General features: G+C 65.8%; 3 protein-coding genes across 4 annotated transcripts; 2 read left to right on the top strand and 1 right to left on the bottom strand.

Moving 5' to 3' along the window:
- Positions 1 to 670: 670 nt before the first annotated feature.
- Positions 671 to 1943, top strand: EIF1 (eukaryotic translation initiation factor 1). Its single transcript, XM_087769926.1, has 4 exons — positions 671 to 832; positions 1034 to 1197; positions 1307 to 1408; positions 1722 to 1943. The coding sequence occupies exons 1-4, from the start codon at positions 802 to 804 to the stop codon at positions 1764 to 1766; spliced, it is 342 nt and encodes a 113-aa protein (XP_087626052.1). The 5' UTR covers positions 671 to 801; the 3' UTR covers positions 1767 to 1943.
- Positions 1944 to 8564: 6621 nt separating this feature from the next.
- On the top strand, positions 8565 to 8970 carry LOC104009911 (gastrin/cholecystokinin-like peptide). The gene is made up of 2 exons (XM_009461949.2): positions 8565 to 8745; positions 8846 to 8970. Exons 1-2 carry the CDS (start codon positions 8565 to 8567, stop codon positions 8968 to 8970), a joined length of 306 nt encoding a protein of 101 aa, XP_009460224.1.
- An 812-nt stretch (positions 8971 to 9782) lies between these two features.
- On the bottom strand, positions 9783 to 16932 carry HAP1 (huntingtin associated protein 1). Of its 2 annotated transcripts, none has more exons than XM_087769924.1 (15): positions 16750 to 16932; positions 14671 to 14747; positions 14421 to 14537; positions 14209 to 14309; positions 13838 to 13946; positions 13628 to 13706; positions 13365 to 13495; positions 13213 to 13287; positions 12977 to 13114; positions 12824 to 12885; positions 12521 to 12688; positions 11977 to 12293; positions 11663 to 11881; positions 11074 to 11176; positions 9783 to 10314 (listed from the first exon to the last, which is right to left on the bottom strand). In XM_087769924.1, exons 1-15 carry the CDS (start codon positions 16850 to 16852, stop codon positions 9915 to 9917), a joined length of 2199 nt encoding a protein of 732 aa, XP_087626050.1. In that variant the 5' UTR covers positions 16853 to 16932; the 3' UTR covers positions 9783 to 9914. The 2 variants fall into 2 exon arrangements, with proteins under 2 accessions (XP_087626050.1, XP_087626051.1); XM_087769925.1 differs by having other exon boundaries at positions 11977 to 12290.
- Between the last annotated feature and the right edge of the window lie 7384 nt (positions 16933 to 24316).

The raw sequence follows: 24316 nt of genomic DNA, 5'->3' as shown, positions 1-24316 counted from the left end.
CTGTCGCGCCATGCGGACGCAAGGGCTGAAGGGACATGGCCGACCGAACCGTGCCTCGCTGCAGCCGGCTCCCGCTCCTACGTCCGTCCCAGGCCGCTGCAGCCGGTCACCGCCGCCGCAGGACGGCACGGGGGCACGGCGCGGGCCGGGCAGGGAGGGAGCTCGGGCACCGCACTGCACGGGGGTCCCGTCCCGTCCCGTCCCGCCCCGGGGATCCCGCACCCGAGGGCCGTGTCTCACCCCTGAGGCCCCGATCCCGCCCCGGGGATCCCGCCCCGCACCCGGGCCCTAAGCCGGGGCACCGCTCCCCGGGCCCCGCGGCCCGGCGGGGGGCGCAGAAGCCGCGGGCGAGGCCGACGGGGGCGGACCGGGGCCCGGAGCCGGCGGGGCCGGGGCGGGCGCGGCCCCGAGGGGCCCCCGAGGCCCGGGCACGGCGCGGCCCAGGCCCCGCCAGGCGCCGCCGCACTGCGCAGGCGCCGCCCCGCGCGAGGCCGCCCCCCCCCGCCCGCGCCTCCGCCGCGCATGCGCACGCGCCTCTCCCGCCAGCCGGGGCGCGGCCGCGCTCGCCCGTGCGGCGTGACGCTTCCGGGCGGCGGCCAATCGCCGCCCTCGCTTCCCGTGCGTGCTGGCGTCACACGGAGGCGGTATATAAGCGGGCGGCGCCAGTCCCGCCCCCCTGACAGCGTCTCCAGCCGCCGCCGCGAGAGCATCCTCCGCCGAGAGCCGCTCGCGCCGCCGCCGCCCCGCCGCCTCCGCCGCCGCCGCCGCCTCCGCCGAGGGAAGGGAAGGGAAGCGTAGCGTATGTCCGCTATCCAGAACCTCCAACCCTTCGGTGAGGCCCTTTGTGCGGCGGCGGCGGGGCCGGGCCGGGGGAGCGGCCTGGCGGCCCCGCCCTGGGGCGGCCCCGCCCCGTGGCGCAGTTGCTATTCCCGGGGCCGGTTGCGTCAGCCGCGGGGGGGCGGGTCCTGCGTGTGACGGGCGGGCGGGCTGGCCAATGGGGAGCGCGGCGGGCTCTGACGGGCGCTCTCCGCAGACCCCTTTGCTGATGCAAGTAAGGGTGATGACCTGCTCCCTGCCGGCACTGAGGACTACATCCATATAAGGATCCAGCAGCGGAACGGCAGGAAGACCCTCACCACAGTCCAGGGCATCGCGGATGATTACGATAAAAAGAAACTGGTGAAGGCCTTCAAAAAGGTGGGGGCTCGGCGGGGCCGGGGCGGGCGCTGGGGGCGGCGGCGGGGGTGGCCTTGGGGGCGGCCTTGGGGGCTGCGGCGGGCTAAGGAGGCCTTTCTGTCCGCTGTAGAAATTCGCCTGCAATGGTACTGTAATCGAACACCCCGAATATGGAGAAGTGATTCAGCTGCAGGGCGACCAGCGCAAGAACATATGCCAGTTCCTCGTGGAGGTAGGGCTCCTTCGGTCCGCTGCGCGCGCGGCCGAACGCTGAACTAAACGCGGGTCGGTGGCAATAACCACGCAGGTTCTGGTTTTCCTAGTGTTCGGAGAGCAGGCCGACGGAGGAAGCTCTTCCTCTTCTTCGTGACGTTCTCGCGCAAGGCAAATACCATCCCGCAGGGTTTTGCGGTTGCAGTCTAATCTTCATTCCGTGCTTTAGGGGGGAGCAGAAGGCGGACGGTCCTGCAGCGTCTGCGCCGTACGGATGCGCGCAGAGGCCTCTCTGCTTCGGCGCGCTGTAAAGTGCGTTTTCTTTCTTGCAGATTGGACTGGCTAAAGACGACCAGCTGAAAGTCCATGGGTTTTAAGTGCCTGTGGGTCACTGAAGCTTTATGCAAGAAGATATCCTTACTATGAAATTCCCATTTGTCCCTTGTCATAAGTTTAAAACCAGCCGGTTTGTGTAATGTAACGATCTTGGGTCCACTGTTCAGTCTGGACTAGTGTAATTCAGTGATGTAATAAACTGACAAGAGCCCATGCTATCTCGTCTTGCTGTCCCTCATTTAACAGAGGTAAATCGGGCGTTTGGCTCGGTCCAGCCTGAAGCTAAAAGTAACCAGATGTTCCAAGCTAAGCCCAGGGACTCGGCCCGCCACTCCAGAGACGGTCCGGATCGCTCCTCGGCCCAGCTGCTCTTCCATTCCGATGGACGGTAATTCTCGCGGCGCCTCCCGCGGCCCCGCACGGAGCGAGGCACCGCGCGCGAGCCCTGACGTGGCACGGGGAGATGGCGCCTTCCCTCCAGGCGGTGGTGGCTCCTGGTGGCAGAGGGATTTGGGGAAGCTTGACTTTGACCTTGACCGAGAGGAGTAACTGAAGAGCGACTTGGAGGCTGGATGGCTGCAGCTCAGGCCTGGCAGGTGCTGGTGCCCCGCGAGCCCCGAGCTGCCGGGCTGGCGTACCCCAAGGAGCCGTTAGCCTTGGGTTAAACTTCTGACAAGGGATCAATTCTGGACTAATGTAACGAGTATCATGGTAGAGCGAGCCGCAGAGCTTCTGTGTCACTAGCAACTGCTGCCTAACGCCCTGTGAAGTAATGGATTTTTGGTTTCATCCTTAATGTTTTATGTAATGTATTTAAAGTCTTATTTAAATAAAAATGGTTTTCAAAAGCAGTCGCTTGGTCGATTCGGTTGCTTTCTGGAGCCAAAGCGCCTTGCTCTGACACAGGCTCGGTGCTTGTGGTGCTGTTGGGGCAGGAGCCTGGCGGGAGCATCCCCGGGGGGGGGGACGTGGAGCCCCCGGGGCTGTGGGGGGGCTCTGCGGGGCCAGGGAGGAAGGGGAAGATGAGCAGACACGGGTGGGTGTTGAGTCATTCCCTTCCTGGGCCGGAGTTCGTTAACCCTCGCGCCAGGCCTGGTGCTTGTTGTGTTCCTGGCAGCCCGGCCGCGACGCTCGGCGCTTCTGCTTCCTGCTGCGGCGCGGGGCCCCGGTGACGGTGTCCGGGCTCTGCTGCGGGGCCTCTTCCTCTCTGAGGAGCCCCCAACAAGCAGGAACAAAGTCAGCGCGGGTGAAAGGGGCCCTGGAGCAGCTCTGCTTACGGGGGCTGGCAGCTGCCTGCTGTGGGAGAGCACCCTGAGCGGCACCCGGATCTAAGAAAGCGTGGAAAGCCCACGCGTTCCCCCCGGCCCGCTCCGTCCCGCGCCAGGCGGTGCCGTGGCTGCAGCGTGAGCCACGCTGCGAGGGCCGCGCTGTCCTGGCGAGGCTCGCTTGCACCCTGCGCGGCGGGGGAGCTGCCGGGAGCTGCTGCGGCAGCCGCTTGCGCTTCTGGCAGCTTTCTGAGAACAGAGTCCTGTTTGTCCCCGGCTGCCTGTGACGATCCCCACTTTCCACCCCTTTTCCAGGCACTGCGGCGGAGCGCTCGGTTCACTTTGCTGCCGTTTGCTTTCCTGGGAGACTTTGCTCTTGGAAACCGAATTGCCGCAATTATGCAAAGCAGCTATGGGTGCAGTGAGGAGGCAGGTGACCTCGAGCCCTGCCTGCACCTCGGAGAGCCGGCGCAGGCAGCGTCGAGGCCGGCGCTCGCCCTGGGGTGCGTACGTGCCTGCAGCCCGACGCAGCGCAATCTCCGCTCTGCTGCTGCTCCAGAAATGCCACTTCCCCTGCCCGCGCAGGGGCCTTGCCCAGCATCGAGCTGGGCTCTCTCCCCGCCGGGCTTCGCCAGGCTGCCCGCAGCCGTGCAGAGGCAAGAGGGAGGCACCGCCTCGGCCCAGCGCTCCTCTGCCAGCGCAGCCCGGGGTGGCCCGGGGTGGCCCAGGATGGCCCAGGAGAGCCAGACCCGGCCAGGCAGAGGCGAGGGGTGCTGCAGGCACGGCCTCTTCTGGCTTTCCTAGGCCCGTCCTGTCGAGGTGCAGCCAGGGATGGGAGAAGGGACCAGCCCGAGCGCCCACGGGTCGGGCTGCAAACCTGCGTCCAGGGGCTGCCGAGCTGGAGGAAGTGGCCGCTGTGTCCCCGTCACCCTGACGGCTCATTTGGCCCAGATTGAGCCATTAAAAGCCAGAAATTGCAAAACAATTTGTTTGTTCCTTGTAGAAAAACAGCCTGCAGAGCGAGCAATCGATCGCCGCGGGGCACGGGAGGTGCCAGGGCGCCGCTGTCTCCCTGCCCATTCAAAGCCCATTTGTTTCGGGGTTGTTTGAGGAGCACCGTGATCGGTCCTTGCAAACCGGGGGTGCGACACGCACCCGATCCGTGGCACGTCCCTCACGGGTTTTATCGAAGGTGTGAGACAAATGTTCTCTACAAATACAACGGGATGAGGGTAAACACGGGCAAGAGGAACAATCGATGGTGAAAGAAAAGATGAGCAGCAGGCAGGGGTTTACTGGGGGACGCTGGGGCGGGCCGTGCTCGGCAGCCTGAGCCCTGGGGTGGGCGTCGCGCGGCCCCAACCAGAGCTCCGGGCTCTGTCACTGCGCACAGAGGCCGCGAGCGGCGCCCACCCCCCGACGCCCCAAAGCTTTTCGGGGTGGGGGAGAGCTGCAGAAATGGGCTGTGTGTCCTGGCAAGGGGCACGGCTCCCGGCGCCACGCTGGGCCCAGCTGGGTGCTCCCCAGAGCCCAGGCAGCCGGAGGCGCAGCACCCTGGGGACCCCCGGCCCCAGCGTGTTTGTAACTGGGGGCAAAGGCGCCTCAGCTGGTGCCAGCCTGCGGCAGGGCCGGGGCGGCGGCGGCGGCCGGAGCCGCACCGCGGGGCTGGGCACGGCACGCGGCCAGTGCTCCCCGGCCCCCGAGCTAGCGACAGCCATGGCGCACGCACACGCGTCCTGACGGGGACAAGGGCCCCATAGAGCATCGGTCAGTATCAACATACGTGCACACACACCCCCACACGTATGTCCTTCTACATGCATGTCCCCACACACACATATGTCCTTATATCTACATGTATACACACACGCATGTCCTTACACCTACATGTGCACACACACACGCAGATGTAGGTATGTAGATAGGGGGGTGTGTGTGTCTTTATACCTACATGTACGTGTGTGTCTATACATACACGCACACGCGCATAGATGTATGTATGTAGGTATGTGTGTGTATACACACAGATATAAATGCAGACACACATATATACATGTATAATAGATATCGTATAGCTTATGTGTCTATCTCAGTATGTGTATATATGCATGTGTATACCTATAGATACGTGTAGATACAGACACACGTGCACGTATGTATATTTATGTGGATGGAGCCATATAGATGGGGCAATTTGCCCCAGTGGCATGTATATACACACACAGGCATACATACATATATGTGTGTGTGTGTGTACATACACACCTACCACTGGGGCCAATTGCCCCATATAGGCTCCACACATAGACATAAATACACAGAGGGTCACACACAGATGTGTGTACACACACACACACGCGCACACACAAAGCTGGAGCGCGCTGTAGCTGTAGCCCTATGTATACAGACGGCTGGCTGGCTGTGTTTCGATAGGCGCACAAAATACACTATTATCTGTTACAGTTATATACATTAGGTATATTGCCTATATTTTATACTGTATATGATGTTATATATTATTCAGTATAGTCACTGTTTATTATATAATACAGAAAGTAGCATACAATTTATATGCATACATAGTCTATTATAAAATGTAATAACACATATATAAAACATAAAATATAAGTGTGTGTGTGCATACTATAGTACATTTTGCTGCCGGGGCAAGTGCCCCTTATTGGCACGTATAGCTGCCTATGCCGGGGTGTACGTCGGCATGCCGACGCCAGCTGTGTGTTTATAGCCACACATATACATTGCTGGGACCAACTGCCCCATATATTGTCCTCCGTCCACAGAGACATGCAGGCGCATGTGCATACACCCCCCCCTCCATAGCGATCAACATCTATAGCTGCCTTTTTCTATACCTGTATATGCCTATAGATACATAGGGGTGTATAGACACTAGACAGCTATTGAGCCCTGTGTGGGTTTTGTGTAACAAGCTACACGTGCCCCACAGAGCCACCGTCCATACGAACAGACACGGGAGCGCATGGCTGCGTGCGTGCACACGCACACACACACACGCACGCACGCACCCTCTCTGCCTATAGCTATGCCACAGGTTCATGAACTATAGGGCTATAGGAACCTGGAGCTGTCACCTTATGTGCAGCGTATGGCGAGAGGGAAGGCACGCACGAGCACGCAAGCAGCTATGTATATAATAACGTAACTATAGAGTTATCGATCGCTATATGGATTTATCTCGGGGGGAGGGGTGAGTACACAGACACACAGATGTACATTTATATGTGCATGCACATAAGCATGGCCAAGTGCCCCATATATGTTCCAGGCATATATGGGACCAACTGCCCTATGTATTGGCCTCCACCCATAGAGACACGCAGGCGCATGTGCATATGCATGTGTACACACACACAACCCCCCACCCACACCCCCCCACACACCCACACCCCCCCCCCCATAGTGATCAATATCTATAGCTGTCTTTTAATAGATCTGTATATGCCTATGGATACATAGGGGGATATATACACTAGACAGCTATTGAGCCTATATATCACTATATATATGTGTGTGTGTGTGTGTGTGCACACAGCTGTATGTATAGCTATCAGTTATACCTATAGCTATATCTTTGTAGCTATAGCTATACCTCCTTTCATTTAGTTCTAGCTGTAGCTATACCTCTACGCTGTGTGTATGCATTTACTTACGTAGCTTTTTAGCCAGAAAGCTATAAATTGCTTATGTGTGTGCGCATGCGCACACACACACGCGCACACACGCGCACATATACACACACGCGCGCACACGGTGCTGCGGCCACTCTCTCCATACGGTCCCCGTGCAAATAACCCTGCCTGCACACACAGCTGCTGTGCACATATAGAGATGTATAGTCATCCATCGATGCACGAACGTCTGTATGACAGAGACAAACCGACCGCAGGGGGCCAGACACAGACAGACAGACAGACACCCCCCAGCTCTAGTCTGTAGCACTGGCTAGATCTACACCTATGTATATACAGCGATAGAGACAGAGAGAGAGAGAGAGAGAGAGAGAGAGAGAGAGAGATCCCTGCATCTGTGGCTATATCTTTTAGCTAGATGCATACGCATGTGTATATGTGTCTACCTGTGTAAGTATCTGTGTGTATATGTATATATAGGACTTTACGTAATTATATCTAACTGTGTCTATTTGTATACATACGTATGTGGGTGTACAGCTGTGCATGTACGGGGGTGTGCGCGGCTGCACGTCCAGCTGGCTAAGTGGGTATACTTCTCTGCATACATACGTGCAACCAAGGCCAAGTGCCCTGTGGGTAGCTCTCCCTAAATTTACATTTACGTATGTCCATGTGTAGCTATATATGACCATACCTATGTATGTATACATGTATATGTGTGTGCATCTATGTATATGTGCGTGTCTAAGTATGTGTATGTATCTCAATCTATGTGTGTGCGCGCTATGCATATATGTGTGTGTATGCATGTTTATACACACACGTCTATAGCTACAGCTATACCTATATACGTTTATATGTATCTATATGTGTGTATACGTTGAGCTATATATGTCTGTATGTGTATGTATAAAGTACACAAATGCAGATAGACAGGTATAGACAGAGCAAATAGTTCTGCATTTATATATGCACACATACAACCGTGGGCCACAGTCTCCAGTCACACACATATACATCTGTATGCATGTATGTATGTATGTATGTATGTATACACACAGACACACCCCCCTACAGCCCCGTGTCTGTGTCCGTGCACACGCGTGCGCCCGCGGGGCTGCCCCGGGGCTCTGCCGGCGGGTGCGGAGCCGCCCCGGGGTGGGGCAGCCGCGGCAGCACCTTTAAAAGCGGGGTCGAGCTGGGCTGCCCCGGACTCAGCCACCGCGCCGAGCCACCGCGCCGAGCCACCGCGCCGAGCCGCCCCGCCACCCCGCCGAGCCACCCCGCCACCCCGCCACCCCACTGAGCCCCGGAGCCAGCAGGTGAGTCCCAGCGGGGCTGGGGGGACCAGCTGGAGGAGCCTTGGGAACCAACTGGGAGAGGGATGGAGAAGACTTGGGAACGAGCTGGGAGGGATGGAGGGGACTTGGGGACACACTGGGAGGGATGGAGGGGACTTGGGGACTGGCCGTGCTCTGGGGAAGAGCACCCTGCTCCCCGCCCGCCAGAGTTCGAGGAGCCGATGCTCTCAGGCATATGCTTTAGTTCTAGGTATTCCTGCGAGGAGCGGAGGGTTGGGCGCGCTGATCCTTATGGGTCCCTTCCAGCTCGAGCTATTCCATGATTCTAGGGGACTTGGGGACCAGCCAGGAGAGAGGGATGGAGAAGACTTGGGGACCAGCTGGGAGGGATGGAGGGGACTTGGGGACACACTGGGAGGGAAAGAGGGGACTTGGGGCCCCGCTGAGAGGGACAGAGGGGACCTGGGGACTGGCCGTGCTCTGGGGACGAGCACCCTGCTCCCCGCACGGGTCGCCCCCCCGCTGCAGGCTGAGCACGTGGCCCCAGTTCGGGGGCCGCAGCCCCTCCACTCCCCTTCCTGCTCAGTCTCTCCACAGCCATGAAGGCAAAGGTGTGCATCGGCCTCATCCTCACCATCGTGGCGACCGCGGCAGAGGTGCCAGGCGCTGCAGGGGACCCCCACCAGCTCCCTGCCAGCCTGGTCCGGCGGGACTGGCCCGAGTCCCTGTCCCAGGAGCAGAAGCACTTCATCTCCCGGTTCCTGCCCCACATCTTCACAGGTACGGGGAGGCGCGGGGTCAGGCCCCGTAAGGCACAGCCCAGCCCCTGCGCCAGCCCCCAGCCCGGGGCAGCTCTAACCTGCTCCCCTTGCCCCGGCAGAGCTGAGCGACCGCAAGGGCTACGTGCACGGGGACGAGGGGATGCAGGCCCTGCATGACCACTACTACCCCGACTGGATGGACTTCGGCCGCCGCAGCGCTGAGGACTCGGCCGATGCCGCGTAGCCGCTGCGCTGGCCATGCTGTGCAGAGCACCAGCACGCTCGGTGCTTATCTCTGCCTGCAATAAAGCTTTGGCACTGCGGCTGCTGCTGCTCATGTCTTTGCTGGGAAGAGCTGGGAGGGCGCAGGCGGGTGGGATTTGCCCCCAGCCCCACCAGAAAGCGCAGGGCAGAGACCCGATGGCGCGTGGTGGCAAACACGGCACACGAGCTGCTTCGTGACTTCACGTTTATTTGACAGGGGACAGGGCACAGCCTGGGGCGAGGGACGCAGCCAGGGGGAGCGACAGCTACGCCCCGAGAAACACCCGCTGCAGGCGTCCCCTGAGCCAGGGGTGCTGCTGCTACTGCTATTCGGTGGGCAGGAAAGAGTTTAAAACCACCATTCTCTTTAAAAGTCAGTCCAGGTGCTGGTCAGAGGCCCAGCTCGGGCTGGGAGGTCTCACCCTGGCACATCCAGGTCCCCCCGGCACCACCCGAGCCCAGGCTGAGCGGTGCCCTTCACCGCAGCAGCCCGGACAGCCCCGAAGGGCCGAGCTGCCCCTCGCTCCTTGCACAGGCTCAGCAGAAGCAGGAACAGTTTTTATTGCCAACAACGGGCTCCTGGGAAGGGTCCGTACCCCCCAACAGCAGGGGCCAGGGTCAGCCCGCACCCCCTGCCTGGAGCTGGCTCCCCCCAGAGCCCCCGGCATCACCCCACGCAGCTCCCTGCGCGCGGGACCCCCGCCGCAGCGTAACACGGGGCCGGGGAGCATCGTGCTGGGGCTGCGCGGCACCGCGGGGCTGGGTCCTGGCAGCCAGGGCAAAGCTCCGGCGAGCTGGTGCGGGGAGTGCTGCCGGGACATCACCAGGAGCTGAAAGCCTGTCCCATCTCCATTTCCCCGTGGACGGGCGACGAAGAAGATGGAGGACGTGTCTTGTCCTGAGCGCACGGGCTCCGCAGTGCCATCACGTCAGCGCGCCCCAGGCTCCCCTGCGCTGGCCCCGGGCATAGGACATCTCCCCTCTGGCCACCACCTTGTCCAGCCCCAGGCGCCGCAGCTTCTCCACCAAGTTCAAGCTGAAGATGCTGCTCCTGGGGGGGGGTCTGTCCTGCCCCCTGCCCGCAGGCAAGGGCCGGCTGTCAGCATGCTGGGGGTCCTGGGAGGGGAGCGGGGGGGCCCACCTCGACCCAGTCGCTGGCACCGAGGCGGAGATGCCCCGCAGGAGCAAGAGCCTGACGAGTCCCACGGGGGTGCTCGGGGGTCCGGGGCCAGGCATCAGCGCAGGGGAAGACAGCTCCGGCGAGGGGTTGCCGAGGCTCAGCCCCTCAAGGGGCCCACAAGAAGGCACGACGGCGTTATACAGACTGGAGGGGAAGAGAGAGCAGAGGCGGGGGTCAGCAGGGGCCCCTCTCCTCCATCCTCATTCACCTAACGAGCCGCAGGCTGTGCGAGACCCCAGGATTACAGCATTGCCCAAGCGCCCCGATGGTGATGGCCCCACGCTGGGGTGGGGGGGCTGCAGCCATGCCCCCCACGGCTCCCAGGAGGGGCCGGGACACAGGCGCTGCACCACAGGCATCTTCCAAACCTGCAGGGGTTTGTTTAACAGTGCGCAGTGAACTCCAGCTCACACCGACCCCCAACCAGCCTCAGAGGGGCTCATTAGGGCTCATTACTGACGGGGCAGGCTCTGTCCCCAGCCCCGCGCCCGGCTGCTCCAGACCTGGGGAAAGGTCTGCGTTTATGCACAAATCCAGGGAGGAGAAATCCCTGTCTGCTCCCAGGGAAGGTGACTCTCCATCAGCATCGGGAGCGAACGCTGCTCTTGTCCCCAGGGATGGGCCCAGCCTCACGCGCGCCGAGGAAGGCTCTTCTTCCCCTCAAGGTCCCAGCCCCGGGCACGCAGCCGCTCAAGCAGCCAGATTTAGGGACATTGAGATTCTGGGACATTTCAAGTGCCAGGCATCTCTCAGAGCATCAGGGGCTGCAGGAAGCCCCCAGCCCGCTGCCTTCCTCGAGCCGCACAGAGCCAGGCACGGGGTGAGGAGGAGAGGGTCGGGGGGGGGGGGGGGCTGGGGTGGCGGTGCAGGCAGCGCAGGCAGTGGGGGGGCCTCGCGCCTTACCTGGGTGTCACCGTGGTGATCTCGGTGGTGGGGTGGAGGATGTGGCAGGTGGTGATGGTGAAGGTAGACGGGGTCTGGGGGAGGTTGTTAACAGAGAGGAACACTGGAAGGGACAGGAGACACCGGGTTAAAGGGGAGGGGGGGCACAACACGGGCAGAGGCAGAGTGCAGGGCTCTGGGCAGACGGGAGAGCCAAAGCTGGGGTGCGAGCTGCCACCGCCAGCAGAAAGCTGCATGCATGGGGCACATCTCCAGCAGCGTTTGGGTCCGGCACTTGCTCAGAGGAGGGGGCTGCGAGTGCAAGTGAGAACAGGAGCTGACGTTTCTCCCAGACCTGTCCCTTCCACGCACCCAGGCTGCAGCGGGTGCACGCCAGCGCGGCGGCACGGGCTCACCCCAGCAGGGCGGCCGCAGGAGAACAGCCCTCGTGCAGCTGCAGACGGAGCATCCCCACGGGGACGGATGGGTAGCAGGGGCAGGCCACCAGCGCAAGAGGGGAGAGCGTGGGGTGGGGCGAGGGGCAGCCTGGGCAGGAGGACAGGGGTGTCCCGCGGGCCGCGTCCCCTCTGCCCCCTCGCCCCGCGCTCACCCCCGGGGCGCTCCTTGGCTTTGGCAGGCATTGAGGTAGGGAGCAGCTGGAAGGAGCTGGCGTCCACGTCATCCTCCTCTAGGTCGTTGAGGCTGTAGACCTCCTCCAGGTCGATGTCCAGCTGCCTGAAGTCTTTGGTGAGCACCCCGGGACGGGGCACTAGGATCCCACCCAGGTTGGGCCGCGCCAGCTGCTGCCAGTGGTGGAGCGTCACAGAGCCTGGGAGGGGGACACAGCCGGGGGCTCAGCTGGTGCCGTGGGACCCTCCTGGCACCTCCAGCTCTGCACACCAGGAAGCCACCTCCGCCCCTCACCTTCCAGGGGCTTCACGATCTGCAGCTTGTCGGGCAGGTAGGTGAGGGAGCCGAGGGAGAAGCCAGAGCCAGCGGTGAGCTCCGAGCCCCCGGAGCAGTTGGTCCCGGTAGAGATGATGCTCTCGTTGGGGGTGAGGAAACCGCTGGAGCTCTCACCATCCCTCAGCCGCCACAACTTGTGCTCCCGCTCTGCCTCGAAGAAGGAGCGCTCCTCCGAGGCATGGCTCTGCTGCCGCACCGACAGCCGCTGCACTGCCGCCTCCAGGTCCTGCCGGCCCGGGGCGGCCCGGGGCTCCTCTCCGGCCCCCTTGCCCCTGCTGGCAGGCGCAGCGTTAGGGTGCTCGGGGCCATGGTCCCGCACCGCACCCCCCATGCTGTACCGGACCCCAGCCGGCAGCGGGTTCCGGCCGTGCCTGCCCTTGCCCTGCCCCAGCCTTGCAGCATTGATTCATGCTCCGGCACAATCAACGTCACCAACACCCCAGCTCCTCCACAGGGGCAGCAGCTCTGTCCCACCCAGCCCGAGCCCCCCTGCAGCACTCACTGGGTGCCCTCCGAGCCGGAGCAGCTGGTGTGGGGGGTGCTGGCCCCGCCGGAGGGGGCGGCTGACAACTGCTTGGAGCCCGGCATGTTGTGGGGAGACTCGGAGCAAGACTTGGCTTTGGCCACCTGGTTCACCGCTTTCACCGTCTCAAAGACACGCAGATAGCTCCTGCGGGCAGGAAGCAGGCAGGGATGGACCCTCGAGCCAGCCCCCAGGGACGGACGGACGGACACCCCCCCACACACACACACACCACCCTCCCCCCCCACCCCCCCCGGCCAAGCCACCGATGCCAGCACTCACTTGTAGTCCGAGGAGTCTGTCCCCTTCCTCATCGTCCCCTTGATCTCGGCCGCCAGCGAGTCCTGGAGACATGGGGGACCCGGTGTCAGCAGAGGGGAGAGCAGAGCCCCCCACCCCTCGCGCTGCCCAGCCCTGCCTGCACCCCCCACTCACCACGGGCAGGAGGCTGGGCGCGCCATAGCGGCTGACGGTGCTGTTGGGCAGGCTGCGGCTGCGCAGGCTCTTGACCTCCTCCTGGGCCTCCTGCAGCATCCCGCCGCACTCGGCGTACTTCTCCTGCAGGTCCCGCAGCTGCGGGCACGGGCACAGCTCAGGTATGGCCCCGGCGGCAGCGGGGCAGGACCCCCCACCAGCCGGAGCACCCATGGCCAGGCCCTCCCTGGGCTCACCTCCGTCCGGAGCTGCTGCTGCACCTCCTTCGCCACGGCCAGGTGCTGCTGGAGCTCCTCCACCTCCGAGCCGTACTGCGGGTAGGAGCGGGCAGGTCAGGGAGCTGCGCCCCGCACCCCGCAGCGCTGCGGGCACGGGCAGGGCTGCTCACCGTGCGGCACTTCTGCTGCAGGTCCACAACCTGTGCCAGGAGCTGGCTGATCTCCTCCTGCTGCCGTGCCGTGTCCTCCGCCTTGCGGGCCAGCTCGTCGGAGAGGTAAACGACCCGACGGCTTGCTTCAGCTGGGGAGGGCCCGGGGTCTGTCACCGCCAGGGCACGGCCCCCCAGCCCACGCAGTGACGCTGGGCAATGCCTGCAGACCCCCACCCCAAACCCAGAGAGGAGCTGCCCCCCACGAGCCCAGCCCCACGTACAGAACTGCTCCACGCAGTCGATCATCAGCTGCTGCTCCTGGTCCTCGTACTGACAGGTCTCGGCTGCGATGTTGGTGGCCTGGGGGCGAGGGTCGGCGGGGCTGAGCGCGGGGGCCAGGGCCTCCAGCCTCCCCGGGGGGCTCAGGTCCCTCGGCAGTGAGGGGGGCAGAGGAGGGCACAGAGGGGCGCCCGCCAGCCGGCTCTGCTCACCTCCATGCGAAGCTTCTGGTTCTCCTCCTCCAGGCACTTGAGTTTCTGCTGCAAGGTGTCGTACTGGAAGTACTGCTGCAGGGACAGCGAGGACTCTTGCCGGCGCAGCCTGGGGATGCAGGGAGGGTGCTGAGCACCCGCAGTGCGGGCAGGATGGGGCTGCCCGCTCAGCCCCCTTCCCACTCCCCCCAGCTCCCAGGCAGGTGTCTGCAGCGACCCAGCTCCGTGGGGCTGGACCCATGGAAGCTGTGCGAGGGAAGGGGGCACCAGCCTCAGCACTACCCCCGGGAGGGCGATGGCTACAGCCCAACGCCTCTGCCCAGCCCCCATGAGCAGTCCTTCAAGCGGCGGGACAGGGACCCCCCACTCACGGCGTGGAGGGGGCAGAGGTGGGCTCGCTCTCCTCCGTGGTGGTGGTGTAGAAGTGGAGCAGGTCGTCCCGCATGGAGACCTCATGGCGCAGCTGCGCGATCTGGGAGGGGAAGAGGCATCAGGGCATGCCCAAGGGGACCAGGGCCACCCATGGCCCCCGAGCCGGGCACGCGGGGGCCGAGGCCAGGACCCTGCACCCAGGGGCCATTACCTCCTCTTTGGCCAACTCCAGCTGCTCCTCCAGGAGCTCGTTGCGCTCGGTCAGGCTCCGGTTCTGCTTCAGCAGGGACTGCCCGATGCGCGCCGCCAGCTCCAGGTCCCGCTCTTTCTGTAAGGGGCAGGTCCGTGTCGGCCGGGGCGCGTCCCCTGCTCTGCCCCCTCTCCCCCAGCATCCCCGGGGTCCCACCAGCCCCAGCCCTCCCGCCAGCCCCAGCCCACGCACGGGGCAGGCACCGGCGTACCTCATCCAGCAGGTTGGTGACGGCATCGATGTCGTGGTAGGTCTTTGTGATCCTGACCACCCGCTCAGCGCACAGGACTGGGGGAGAAGGGCGAAGGGTGAACTCTGCACTGCGGGAGCACCAACCCCGGGGGCTCAGCACTGTCCCCCCCTCTGTCCCCTGCCCCAGCCTCCCGCCAGCACTCGCTGCCCCCGGGGGTGCATGGCAGAGGGAATGGGAAGCAGCTGCTGCAGGCGGCACAAAGCTGCGCCACGCTGGTCACCAAAAAGGACGTTTTATCGGCTCGGCAGCACCAGCTGTGGTGCAGGGCGGAGGCAGGCAGGGATGCTCACAGCCCTGCCAGCACCACGGGAAATGGGGCGCTCCCACCTCACCCCCACCCCTGCCTGCATCTTGGGGCAGGAGGGAAGATGCCAAGCTCCCCTCGCCGCACGCGCCGCCCCAGCCCGGACACGGTGCCAGCCCCGCCGCAGGACGCGCAGATGGGAAGGAGGGATGGGGAAAAGCAGGCAGCGGAGACAGGATCGGAGGTGACATCTCCAGCAAAAAGCAGGCTGGAGCTCCAGTATAAACAGCAGTGGGTGGCACCATGCAGAGCTGGGCTCGCAGGCAGCGTCCCTTCCAATCTGTCCCCAGCCCCCTCCCCCAGATCCCCCCCAAGAAGCCAGCCCTGCCCTAGTTTCTCCCCGGAGATGCTGGCCGAGGCAGAGCCAAGCCGGTCCTCTCAGGATGCTGCACCCCGCACCCACCCCGATGCCCCTCCAGCTGCAGCGACGCAGCGATCCATGCTCTGAGCAACAGGGGCAAAGGCAGCTGCAGGCAGGTTGCCTCAGTAACAGGCAGCTGCCTGCCATGCCAACACCACGCAGCGCTACTGCATTGGGCTGGGCCCCAGCTACGGCCCTGCCTGCTCCCCTGCCGCTATCTGGGTCTCTGGCAGGGAGAGGTGGTACGAGGACAGGGACGTTTTTCCCCCCGGCACCGATCCTGCCAACTGCGCCTGCAGAAGCTGCCAGACAGCGCCGGGCACGCGCCCAGATGGCAGCACTGGAGCCGTGCAGCAGGAGGGAGCCGGCAGCGAGCACGAAGCCCTGGGTCCTGCCTGCACCCCGGGCCCTGCCTGCGCCACACAGCCACTCCCGACGCTCCCTTCTGATGTTTGACTGCCCCAAGGGTGCGTGCCTCAGTTTCCCCCGGCAGAGCAGCGCTGGCTGCGCTCGGGGCCTTGACCTGTGTCCCCAGCCACGGCCGCGCTCCCCAGCTGGGCAGACAAAGTGGGTTAACAGGAGAGGCTCAGCCACACAAATCCCATTACGCCGCCCCAGCTGGGGTTGTGTAATGGTGTGCGCATTGTCATAGCGATGCCCCCACCCGCCACCCCCACCCCATCCCCGCTGCCCCGGGTGCTGGCCCCACACCTCAGCGGGCAAACACCCCAGCGGGCACGTCCACAGGGAGAGGGGCCAGCCCCAGTCTCGCCCCCTCCCCGCGCCCCACCACAGCCTGCTCCCTGCAGGGGTCCCCAACTGCACCTCCTCAGGCCACTGAGCCGTTAATTGGAAATAATTAGAGCATGAGCATCGTTATGGTTTGAGCGAGTGGCAGGCCCTGGAGACGCTGGGGGCTGCAGCGCTGGCAAACACGTAAACAGCCGCCCCATCCGCGGGCCTGATCCAGCGCGACGCGGGGACCAGCGCGACGCGGGGACCCCCATCCCCATGGGCGCATGCAGACCTGGCGGGGGCCCCTCACCCCGTCCCTCCGCCGGCTCCCCGCCACCACCGGAGCGGGGACAACCCTGCCTGGGGTCGGGGGGACCCGTGGGGCCCCAAGGGACCAGGCAGCAGCTTCGCCGGGACGCAGCACTGCGAGCGGCGGCCGGGGCTGGCCGCCCCGCCGCGGGGAGGGGGACACGCAGGGCCGGGAAGGGGGACAGCACCCAGCGGGGTGAGACCCCGGCCCCCGCCCGCTCCGGCCCGGCCCCCGCCCCGCTCCGCGCCCCCCGGCCCCCGCAGCCGAGGTCCCGGGGCAGGAGTGGGCAGGAGCAGGCAGGAGTGGGCAGGAGCGGGCAGCCCTCACCTTCCTCCAGCTCCCGGGCGACGGGGTCGACGCTGCCGCCGCCGCCCCGCTCCGCGTTCCCGTTCAGCTCATCGTAGGCGGCGGGGCTGCTCCAGATCTCCATCGTGCCGAGCCCAGCCGTGCCCACCGCAGCCAGCCCAGCCCAGCCCAGCCCAGTCAAGCCCAGCCCAGCCCAGCCGTGCCCCCCGCAGCAGCCCAGCCCAGCCGAGCCCAGCCGGCCGCTCCCGCCCCTATTTATAGGGTCGCCCCGTCTGCGCGCACCTGCCCGAGCGCATCCCACCGGGGCCGGGGCCGGGGCCGGGGCCGGGGGCGGGGCCGGGCGGGAGCGGGGCGGGGGCGGCGGGGCCGGGGGGGCCGGGGCTGCCCGCTCCCCCCGCTCCCCAGGTCGGCTGGCTGCGGCTGCACGCTCCCCCGGGGACATGGTCCCCATCAGGGCACCCTGCAGGCCCGCCCCCCATCAGGCACCCCAGGAGCAGGGTCCCCGTTGGGGCACCTTGGGGATCCATCAGGACAATCCTGCTCGGCCCTGGGGGTGCTGGTGCAGCTGGGCTCTGTGTCCCACCTCCCGGCCCCCAGCCCGTGGACGTAGCTGGGGGTCTGGGCACATGGGTCCCCGTGAATGCTGACTGCTGAGAGGGGACACTGAGGGGTGGCTGGTCCCTGAGCAGCAGGGGCTGACCCGATGGGTCATGCAGGGGCGGCTTCTGCCCCGTAGGAGGGACAAGGAGCAGGTTTGGGTCCTTCATCCCAAACCCAGACTGCGCAGGGCTGGGGTCCCATGATGGTCAGGTTCCGCCACAGTACAGCCTTTGCAAAGCTCCCTGCCCCTTGCCTGGGTCCCCCCATCATCACCGCAAATCCTGCATGCTTGGGTGCCCAGCGTGGTGCTGGGACCTGCTGGGTCCCTGAGCCGGGAAAGGTCTTTTCCCTCCCCCTCCAACCTGCCCCACTCAGCACCCCCCTACTCTGAGCGTGGGCTGGCACGAGCCTGGCTGCCCCCTGCCCCGTCCAGGCGGCCCCGCGCTCCCTGGCACCCCCAGCTCCCCCACAACCACACTTATGCAGAGGCAGCGCAGGAGCGGGAGAGCTGAATAAATCATGCTGTGCTGAACCCCGGAGGAGCTGGCTGGCATGTAGCACAAGCCTCGCGGGCGGGAGGGCAGCAGGGCTGCGCCGGGGACCCCAGACCACGGCACCACGGCGCGCCGAGCGTGATGCTGGTAATGCCAACATATGCACGGCCTGCCCCAATGCCGTTCCTCGTTAGTACCGAACTAATTGATGAATCAATGAGGCTGGGGCTGCAGCTGCCCCTCATCATCTCACAATGCCTTTCTTTACCTGCTGGACTCCCACCCGCTGGGACCCCAACCCCAAGCCACATCCTGCCATAGCCACTGGGACCCTCCTGGAGCTGGGGCCGGAGCCAGGCACCCTCAGTCCCAGCCTCTCCCTCCTCCTTGCACCGGTGTTTGTCCCCGGGGCTGGCAGACTGTGCGGGCAGGGACCCCGCCAGCTCACTGGGGCACCCACCCCCACGGACCCCAAGGACACAAGCGGGCGTCTCGGCATGGACAGGCAGGACCTGGACCTGCTTCTTCCTAATCCCCTGCCCGGGGATTTGCTCCTCGGGGCAGGTCCCCCGCGTCTCTGCGCAAGCAGATTACAGGGGGCTATTTCTGATGGTAGCTTAAAGGTTTGGGTAAAGGGATGAGGCAGCGCGGGCCCCCTCCGCGCCGGCACACGCAAACGGCACCGGAGGCACGGAGAAATGTGACCTGCGCGGCTCCCGGGGCCGAGCACGGCTGTCCCCACGAAGAGGGGACGCGGGTGCCCGGGGTCCTGCTGAGCTGGGTGCTCCCTGCCCCATGGCGCGCAAACGGCATTGGGGCTCGAGCCCTCCTGCTGTCGCTGCAGGGCAGGGGGGTGCTGGTGGCGGGGGCCCACACCCCGCCGCCTGCTGCACAGGATGGCGAGCAGCCGGTGGGGAAGGCTGCCAGCACGGGCAGGGCACGATGGGGGGCTTGTCCCCAGCCCGGCCTGTCGCAGGCAGGGGGGTGGGAGCCAGACCGGCAGCGGGGCCAGGCCCTCAGCCCCATCTGTCCCCCGCTGCCCCACATCCATCCCCCAGCCCCTCGCTCTAATCCTGCCCCCGCCCCACACGGACCAGAGGCAGAAGCAAAGCAGAGATAATCCGTCTGTGCCCCTGCTGAACCCCGACCCCACGCCAGGAACGGGCCTCGCCGCACCGCCGTGGGGCATCGCCCCTGCCCGACCACGGGGGCTGGGGGTGCCTCCCCCCGGGTGCCCACTCCCCACAGCCCCGCAGGCTTCGCCATCAGCAGTGGCCCCACGGCCCCCTCGGCCGCTCCGGGCTGTGGTGTTTGGTGGGGCAGCAGCACTGGGGGCCACCGGCGCAGCCTCCACCGTCCCCCCGTTGGTGTCCCACCCCAGGGAGCCGAGGCACAGCTCAGGGGACGTGCAGGGGGTCCCAGGAGATGACGGAGGCTCCCTCCGAGCGTCCGGCTCAGCTCAGCAGAAGCTGCTCCCAGAATTAGCCCGGGATGTTCCGGGCGAGGAAATCCAGCCCGTCAATCCCGTTAGTGGCGATTAGCTCCTGTGCTGCTCCCGTGGCCCCAGCCCAGCCCAGCCGACGCTGCCTGCACCGCTGCCTGCACCCTGCTGCCCTCCCCAGCCCCACGGCGCAGGATGAGGCACTCACGGAAGTACTGCAGGGTCTCCTCGATCTGCTGGGGGGTGAGGGGGGCCACGGGCTCCGGGGGGCCGGGGGCGGCACGCAGCCAGTCGTCGTGGCCATAGCCAAAGACAGTGTCAGCCCGCAGCGTGTAGCGGGGCAGCTGCTCGCCCAGCAGGCTGATGATCTCCACCTCGGGGACATCGCCGCTGCACAAGTCTGGGGACAGAGGGACACGGCGTCAGCCGAGGGTGGGGGGCACCGGGGAGGAGGGGGCGCAGGGGGGGCCATGGCGGGGGAGCGCTTCCTGCACCCCTCAGCCCAGTCTGTCCCCTCGGGGTTTGGGGCTGGTGCCACCAGCTGGGTCTGTCCCCACAGCCACTCGTGGGGGGACTGGGAGTCCCCCCGCAGGGTGGCACACAGGACCCCTGCCCCAGCTCGCCCCAGCTCCCCTCTCACCCCCCCGCTGTCTGCGGGCAGGGTCCTGCTGCCATCTCCTGGCCACGCTCTGCCCGGCCGAGCGGCGCTGGGGACCGCAGGCCAGGGATGGCGGCATGGGGCCAGGGAAGCCGGGACGGTGGCTCAGCTCCGGCCACGCCATGGGGACAGGACGAAGGACCAGCCCGAAGCTGCCCCAGCTCTTCACCCCCCTCAGCCCGGTCCCCAGGGCCCCCCCTGGCACCACCCACCGGTGATGGTCGCAGCATCGCGGTGTCCACCCGTGGCCGACCCGTGGGATGCGGGGCCGGCATGGGGCAGGGCAGCTGTGGGCGAGTCTGGGCCGGGCCGGAGGTGGCGGGCAGGCGAGCACTGGCCAGGGGGGGTCTCTTGCGGGACCGCGGTGTCCAGTTTGGCTGACGTTACGTGGGAGCGCCGGCTGCCATGGGGAGAAGCACCTTCCTTCCTGGGCCCCTGGAGCAGCGCCGGCGGGCAGCAGAGTCCCTTCTCCAGCCCCTGCCTGCGGAGAAGGAGCTGTTAGGATGATGCTCTGGGGACTGGGGACACATCCCGCACCCCAGCCACACACTCAAGCATCCGCGCATCCCCTAGCATCTTGCCAGCTGGCCAAACCCCCACCCCGGGGGCAGCATCTGCCAGGCCCGGGGGCTTGCGGAGCCCTGGACAGCATGGCCAGGGCTCAGGCATCCCCACTCCCGGGCCAGCCCGCGGGCTGCTGTGGGGACGGGGGGACTGTGGGGATGGCCAGTGCCCAGGCAGGCCCCAGCTCAGCCTCTGCCTGCTGCTGAACGTGGAGCAGTTTTGTGGATGGCACCGGGTCAGCATAGCTGCTCAGTGCCACCTCTGCAAACACTTGGTGGTGTCCGGATCAGCGCCAGCGCCAGCCAGGTGAGAGAATGCTCCGAAGGGACCGGGCAGGACCCTGCTCCCCCGGGGCTGGCAGCCAGGTCGCTGCCTGTGGGAGCGGGCAGGAGAAGGAGCCGTACAGCTGCTTGGCAGTGGGTATGCGTGGCCGAAGTGCTGGCAGCTCTCACAGGAGCCCTCGGGAGCCCCACCTTGGAGAGCAAAGTTCAGCTGCGATCATCCACCCCATCAGCACCAGGATGCAGAGCGGGGACCTGCTGTGTTGCCCAGGGCAGGGCTGGGCAGCATCCACGGCAATCCCGTCCCAGCCATAAACACATCACGCGACAGGCCATAAAACCAGCGCGTTCCTGCTCTCCTGCCACCTCCAGTGGCCCTGGCTCGGGCTGCAGCCACTGCTGGCACTGTTGCCCCTCTGCCCTGTGGAGCAGGAACCTCCCGCGCGGGCCCCATGCCCCTACCTCCGCCCCTGCTCCCACCTCCGCTGCAGCAGGAGCTGCAGCAGCCCCTCGTGCCTGGGAGCAGGTTCGTGCCAGGGCATTGCTGCCCTCCCTCCCGGCACGTGCTCATGGCTGCTGTCACGTCCGCAGCACCCAGGCGAGGCCACCCTGCACCTCCCTCCAGCGAGGCCGGATCCTCCCCAGCACACGGGACAGGCACGAGGCAGCAGGGACACCCCGAAGCACACCCACAGCCCCATGGCACCGGGACCACCAGACCTAGGTGGCCCAATCCTGCACCTTGCTGCCCAAAGAACAGCTCCCCAGCCCCAAACCCGCAGACCCTCTCCCTCCCCGCTTCTCCCCAGAGAAAGAAGGGGACCCACCGTGCCAAGGTGCCGGGCTGCCGCTGCCCCGCTCCCTGCGCTGCTGCTGGCTCCGGGGAAGGAGCCCGGCCGGTGAGTCAGCGCTCAGCCGGGGCTGCCAGAGCCCTGCGTCTCCTTCTGGCCCAGCTCCTGCACGTACATTAACTCTCCCCACAGGGGACCTTGTTCAGACACGCGTGAGCAGCTCCCATCGCCCCAGGACCTGGGGACTTGCCCCACGGGGCTGGTGGGGAGCTGGGCGAGAGCAGGATGGTGGACCCAGGGCACCAGCCGGCGGTGGTGGGCCAGGAGAAGCAGGGCCCTGGCTCAGCCCGCGCCCGGGTGCACGTGCAGACCTGTGCTTGCTGCTCTCTGCCCTGCCCCAATGCCGTCATGCAGCTCCTGCCCGGGCGCCTCCCTGCCTGCGCAGCCTCGCGGCGGGGCTGGGCTGGACCCGCAGCCCCTTCCCCACCCTGCACCCCGGTGTCGATGCTCAGCAGCAGCTGAGCGGCGCTGGGGCGGCTGGCCTCGCTCCGCGCTATTTTTTCCCCTCAGCTGCTGTGGCAGGAGCCTGGGGCTGGGGCTGGGAAGGGGAGGCTGCAGGAGCCAGGAGCTTCCACAAGTGCCTGGGTCGGGGGGCTGCAGAGCAGCAAGGCCAATGTGTGGGGAGAGGGTGAGGGCAAGGTGGTGGCTCAGTCCTGCTGCTGGGATGGGGGTAACTGCAGTCCTGCCCTGCCCCAGCCCAGGGGACGTCCCCAGAGGGGTCCCGGCAGAGCCCCCTGGGCTGGGGCTGGGAACATCCCTGCTGTTGTGCCGGGAAGGGTACGGACACGGCCAGGCTGCGGCTCCCACAGCCCCGCTGATCCCACCCCGATGCTCAGGCCACCCCAGGAGGCAGCGTCTGCCTGAAGCACCGTTCAGAAATGGGTCTCTCCCTGCACCCGAGGCCGCCGGGGGATGGACTCCTGCCCCAGCAGTTCACCCTGCGTGCTGCCTGGCTTCCCAGCCGGAACGGGCTCCCCAGCCCACATCTCAGCTCCAGCGCCTTCGCTCTGTCGTGACCCCCAACACCCGAGGGCAGGGGTGCCGCAGACCTCGCTGTGACTGACCACACCATGGGTTTTCTGCGCCCAAGGGGCTGAGCCCTCCGTTCCCTTCCCCCTGCAGAAACACCCCCAGCAGCGTCAGCCTCTTCCCGCAGAGCAGGAAAACCCTCCCTGCTCCTGCGCAGGCTTCCTGGTTCAGGCACCCGGCACTGTGGAGCACAGCCGGACCCCAGCCGCTGCCACCAAGCCCCCTCCCCAGCAGCCACTGCTGCGGCCAAGCCATTCCCTGGGACACCCGGGACCCCGTCCTCGCTGCAGGCCCCTGGCCGCTAACACCGAGGGCGTGGGAAATCCCGCCTGGGTGAGGGGCGAAGGCTTCGGCAGCGAAGCGTGGAAATGTATTACGGGTATCAGAGCCCACGACTGGGAGCAGGGCCGTGGGGGGAGCCGAGAGCCGGGAGAAGGGGCGAGACGAGGCAAATTCACTGGGGGGGTCCTGTGACACCCCCAGGGGACAGGCAGGGACCGGCTGGGCATGGCCCAGGGCTCGCCCACTGGGGCTGCCCGGGGACTCGGGGTGCCTGGGGGAAAGCGGGACACTGGGGGGAGCTGGAGGCACAGGGCACCCCATGACAGTGGGGACCCGGTGCACCCCGGAGGGGCGGCGGGATACCAGGAGAGCTGGGGGCTCGGTGCACTGGGGGATGCCGGGGGGCCATAGGTCTCAAAGGAGTGGGGAGTCCCGGCTCTCGGTGCAGGGGGGGTCCCAGGAGACGGCTGGGGGTCCCGGCTCTCGGTGCAGGGGAGGGTCCCAGGAGACGGCTGGGAGTCCTGGGTCTCGGTGCAGTGCAGGGTCCCAGAGGGTGGCAGGTCTCGGTGCACCGGGGGATGCCAGGGGGTCCCGAGTCTCCGAGCAGCGGGGGGTCCTGGGTCCCGGGGCAGTGGGGGTCCCGGGGCGGCGGGGTGCACTCACCACTGGGCGCTGCTCCCGGCACGGAGGCGGCGGCGGGGCCCTCGTACATCGCTCCCGCAGCCCTGCCGATAACAAAAGCCGCTCCCCGGGCAGGTGCGGAGCACGGCTGGGCATGCCGGGACCTGTAGTCCAGCCCGCCGCCTCCCGGGGTGCCCCCCCGGCCCCTCCCGGGGGATGCAGCTCCTTGGGGACCCTGCAAGCAGCTCCTGGTACAGGTGTCCTCTGATTCCGCTTCCTCCCCAAAATCCTGGCGGTGTCACCCACCCTGGGGGTCTTGGGGTGCTCAGTCCCACCCCAGTGAGGGGACTCCAGGGTGAGTGAGGGGCACATCCCTGACTAGGGCATGGCCGCAGGACCCAGCACCTCCGGGGGCAGATGATTGGATCCGACACCAAGAGCATCCCTGATACCTGCAGTGGGGATGGGTGCCAGCCCCGAGAGGGGCTCCAGACCTGGCACAGCCAAAGCCCCAGCCCAGGGCACACAGGGCTGGAGCCCCATGTCCCACATCCACCCAACACGGATGCTTGGGGTGCAGCAAAGTGCTGGCAACTCTGCTGGGGTCCCTGGGGCCAGGGGTGAGAGTTGGCGCAGGATGGGAGAAGGAGCGCTCCATCCGCTCCTCTGAGTCACCCTGGGGACCCACCCGGCAGGGCAGCACCCATGGAAACGCAGATCTGGGTGCACGAATGCTGCCCCACACTGCACAGCCCAAGCAGCAAGGG

Source organism: Nipponia nippon, unplaced genomic scaffold, assembly GCF_047370975.1.
Source record: "Nipponia nippon isolate SJK-2023a ecotype South Korea unplaced genomic scaffold, ASM4737097v1 scaffold_32, whole genome shotgun sequence".
NCBI lineage: Eukaryota > Metazoa > Chordata > Aves > Pelecaniformes > Threskiornithidae > Nipponia > Nipponia nippon.
This window is presented reverse-complemented; position numbering and strand designations above follow the sequence as displayed.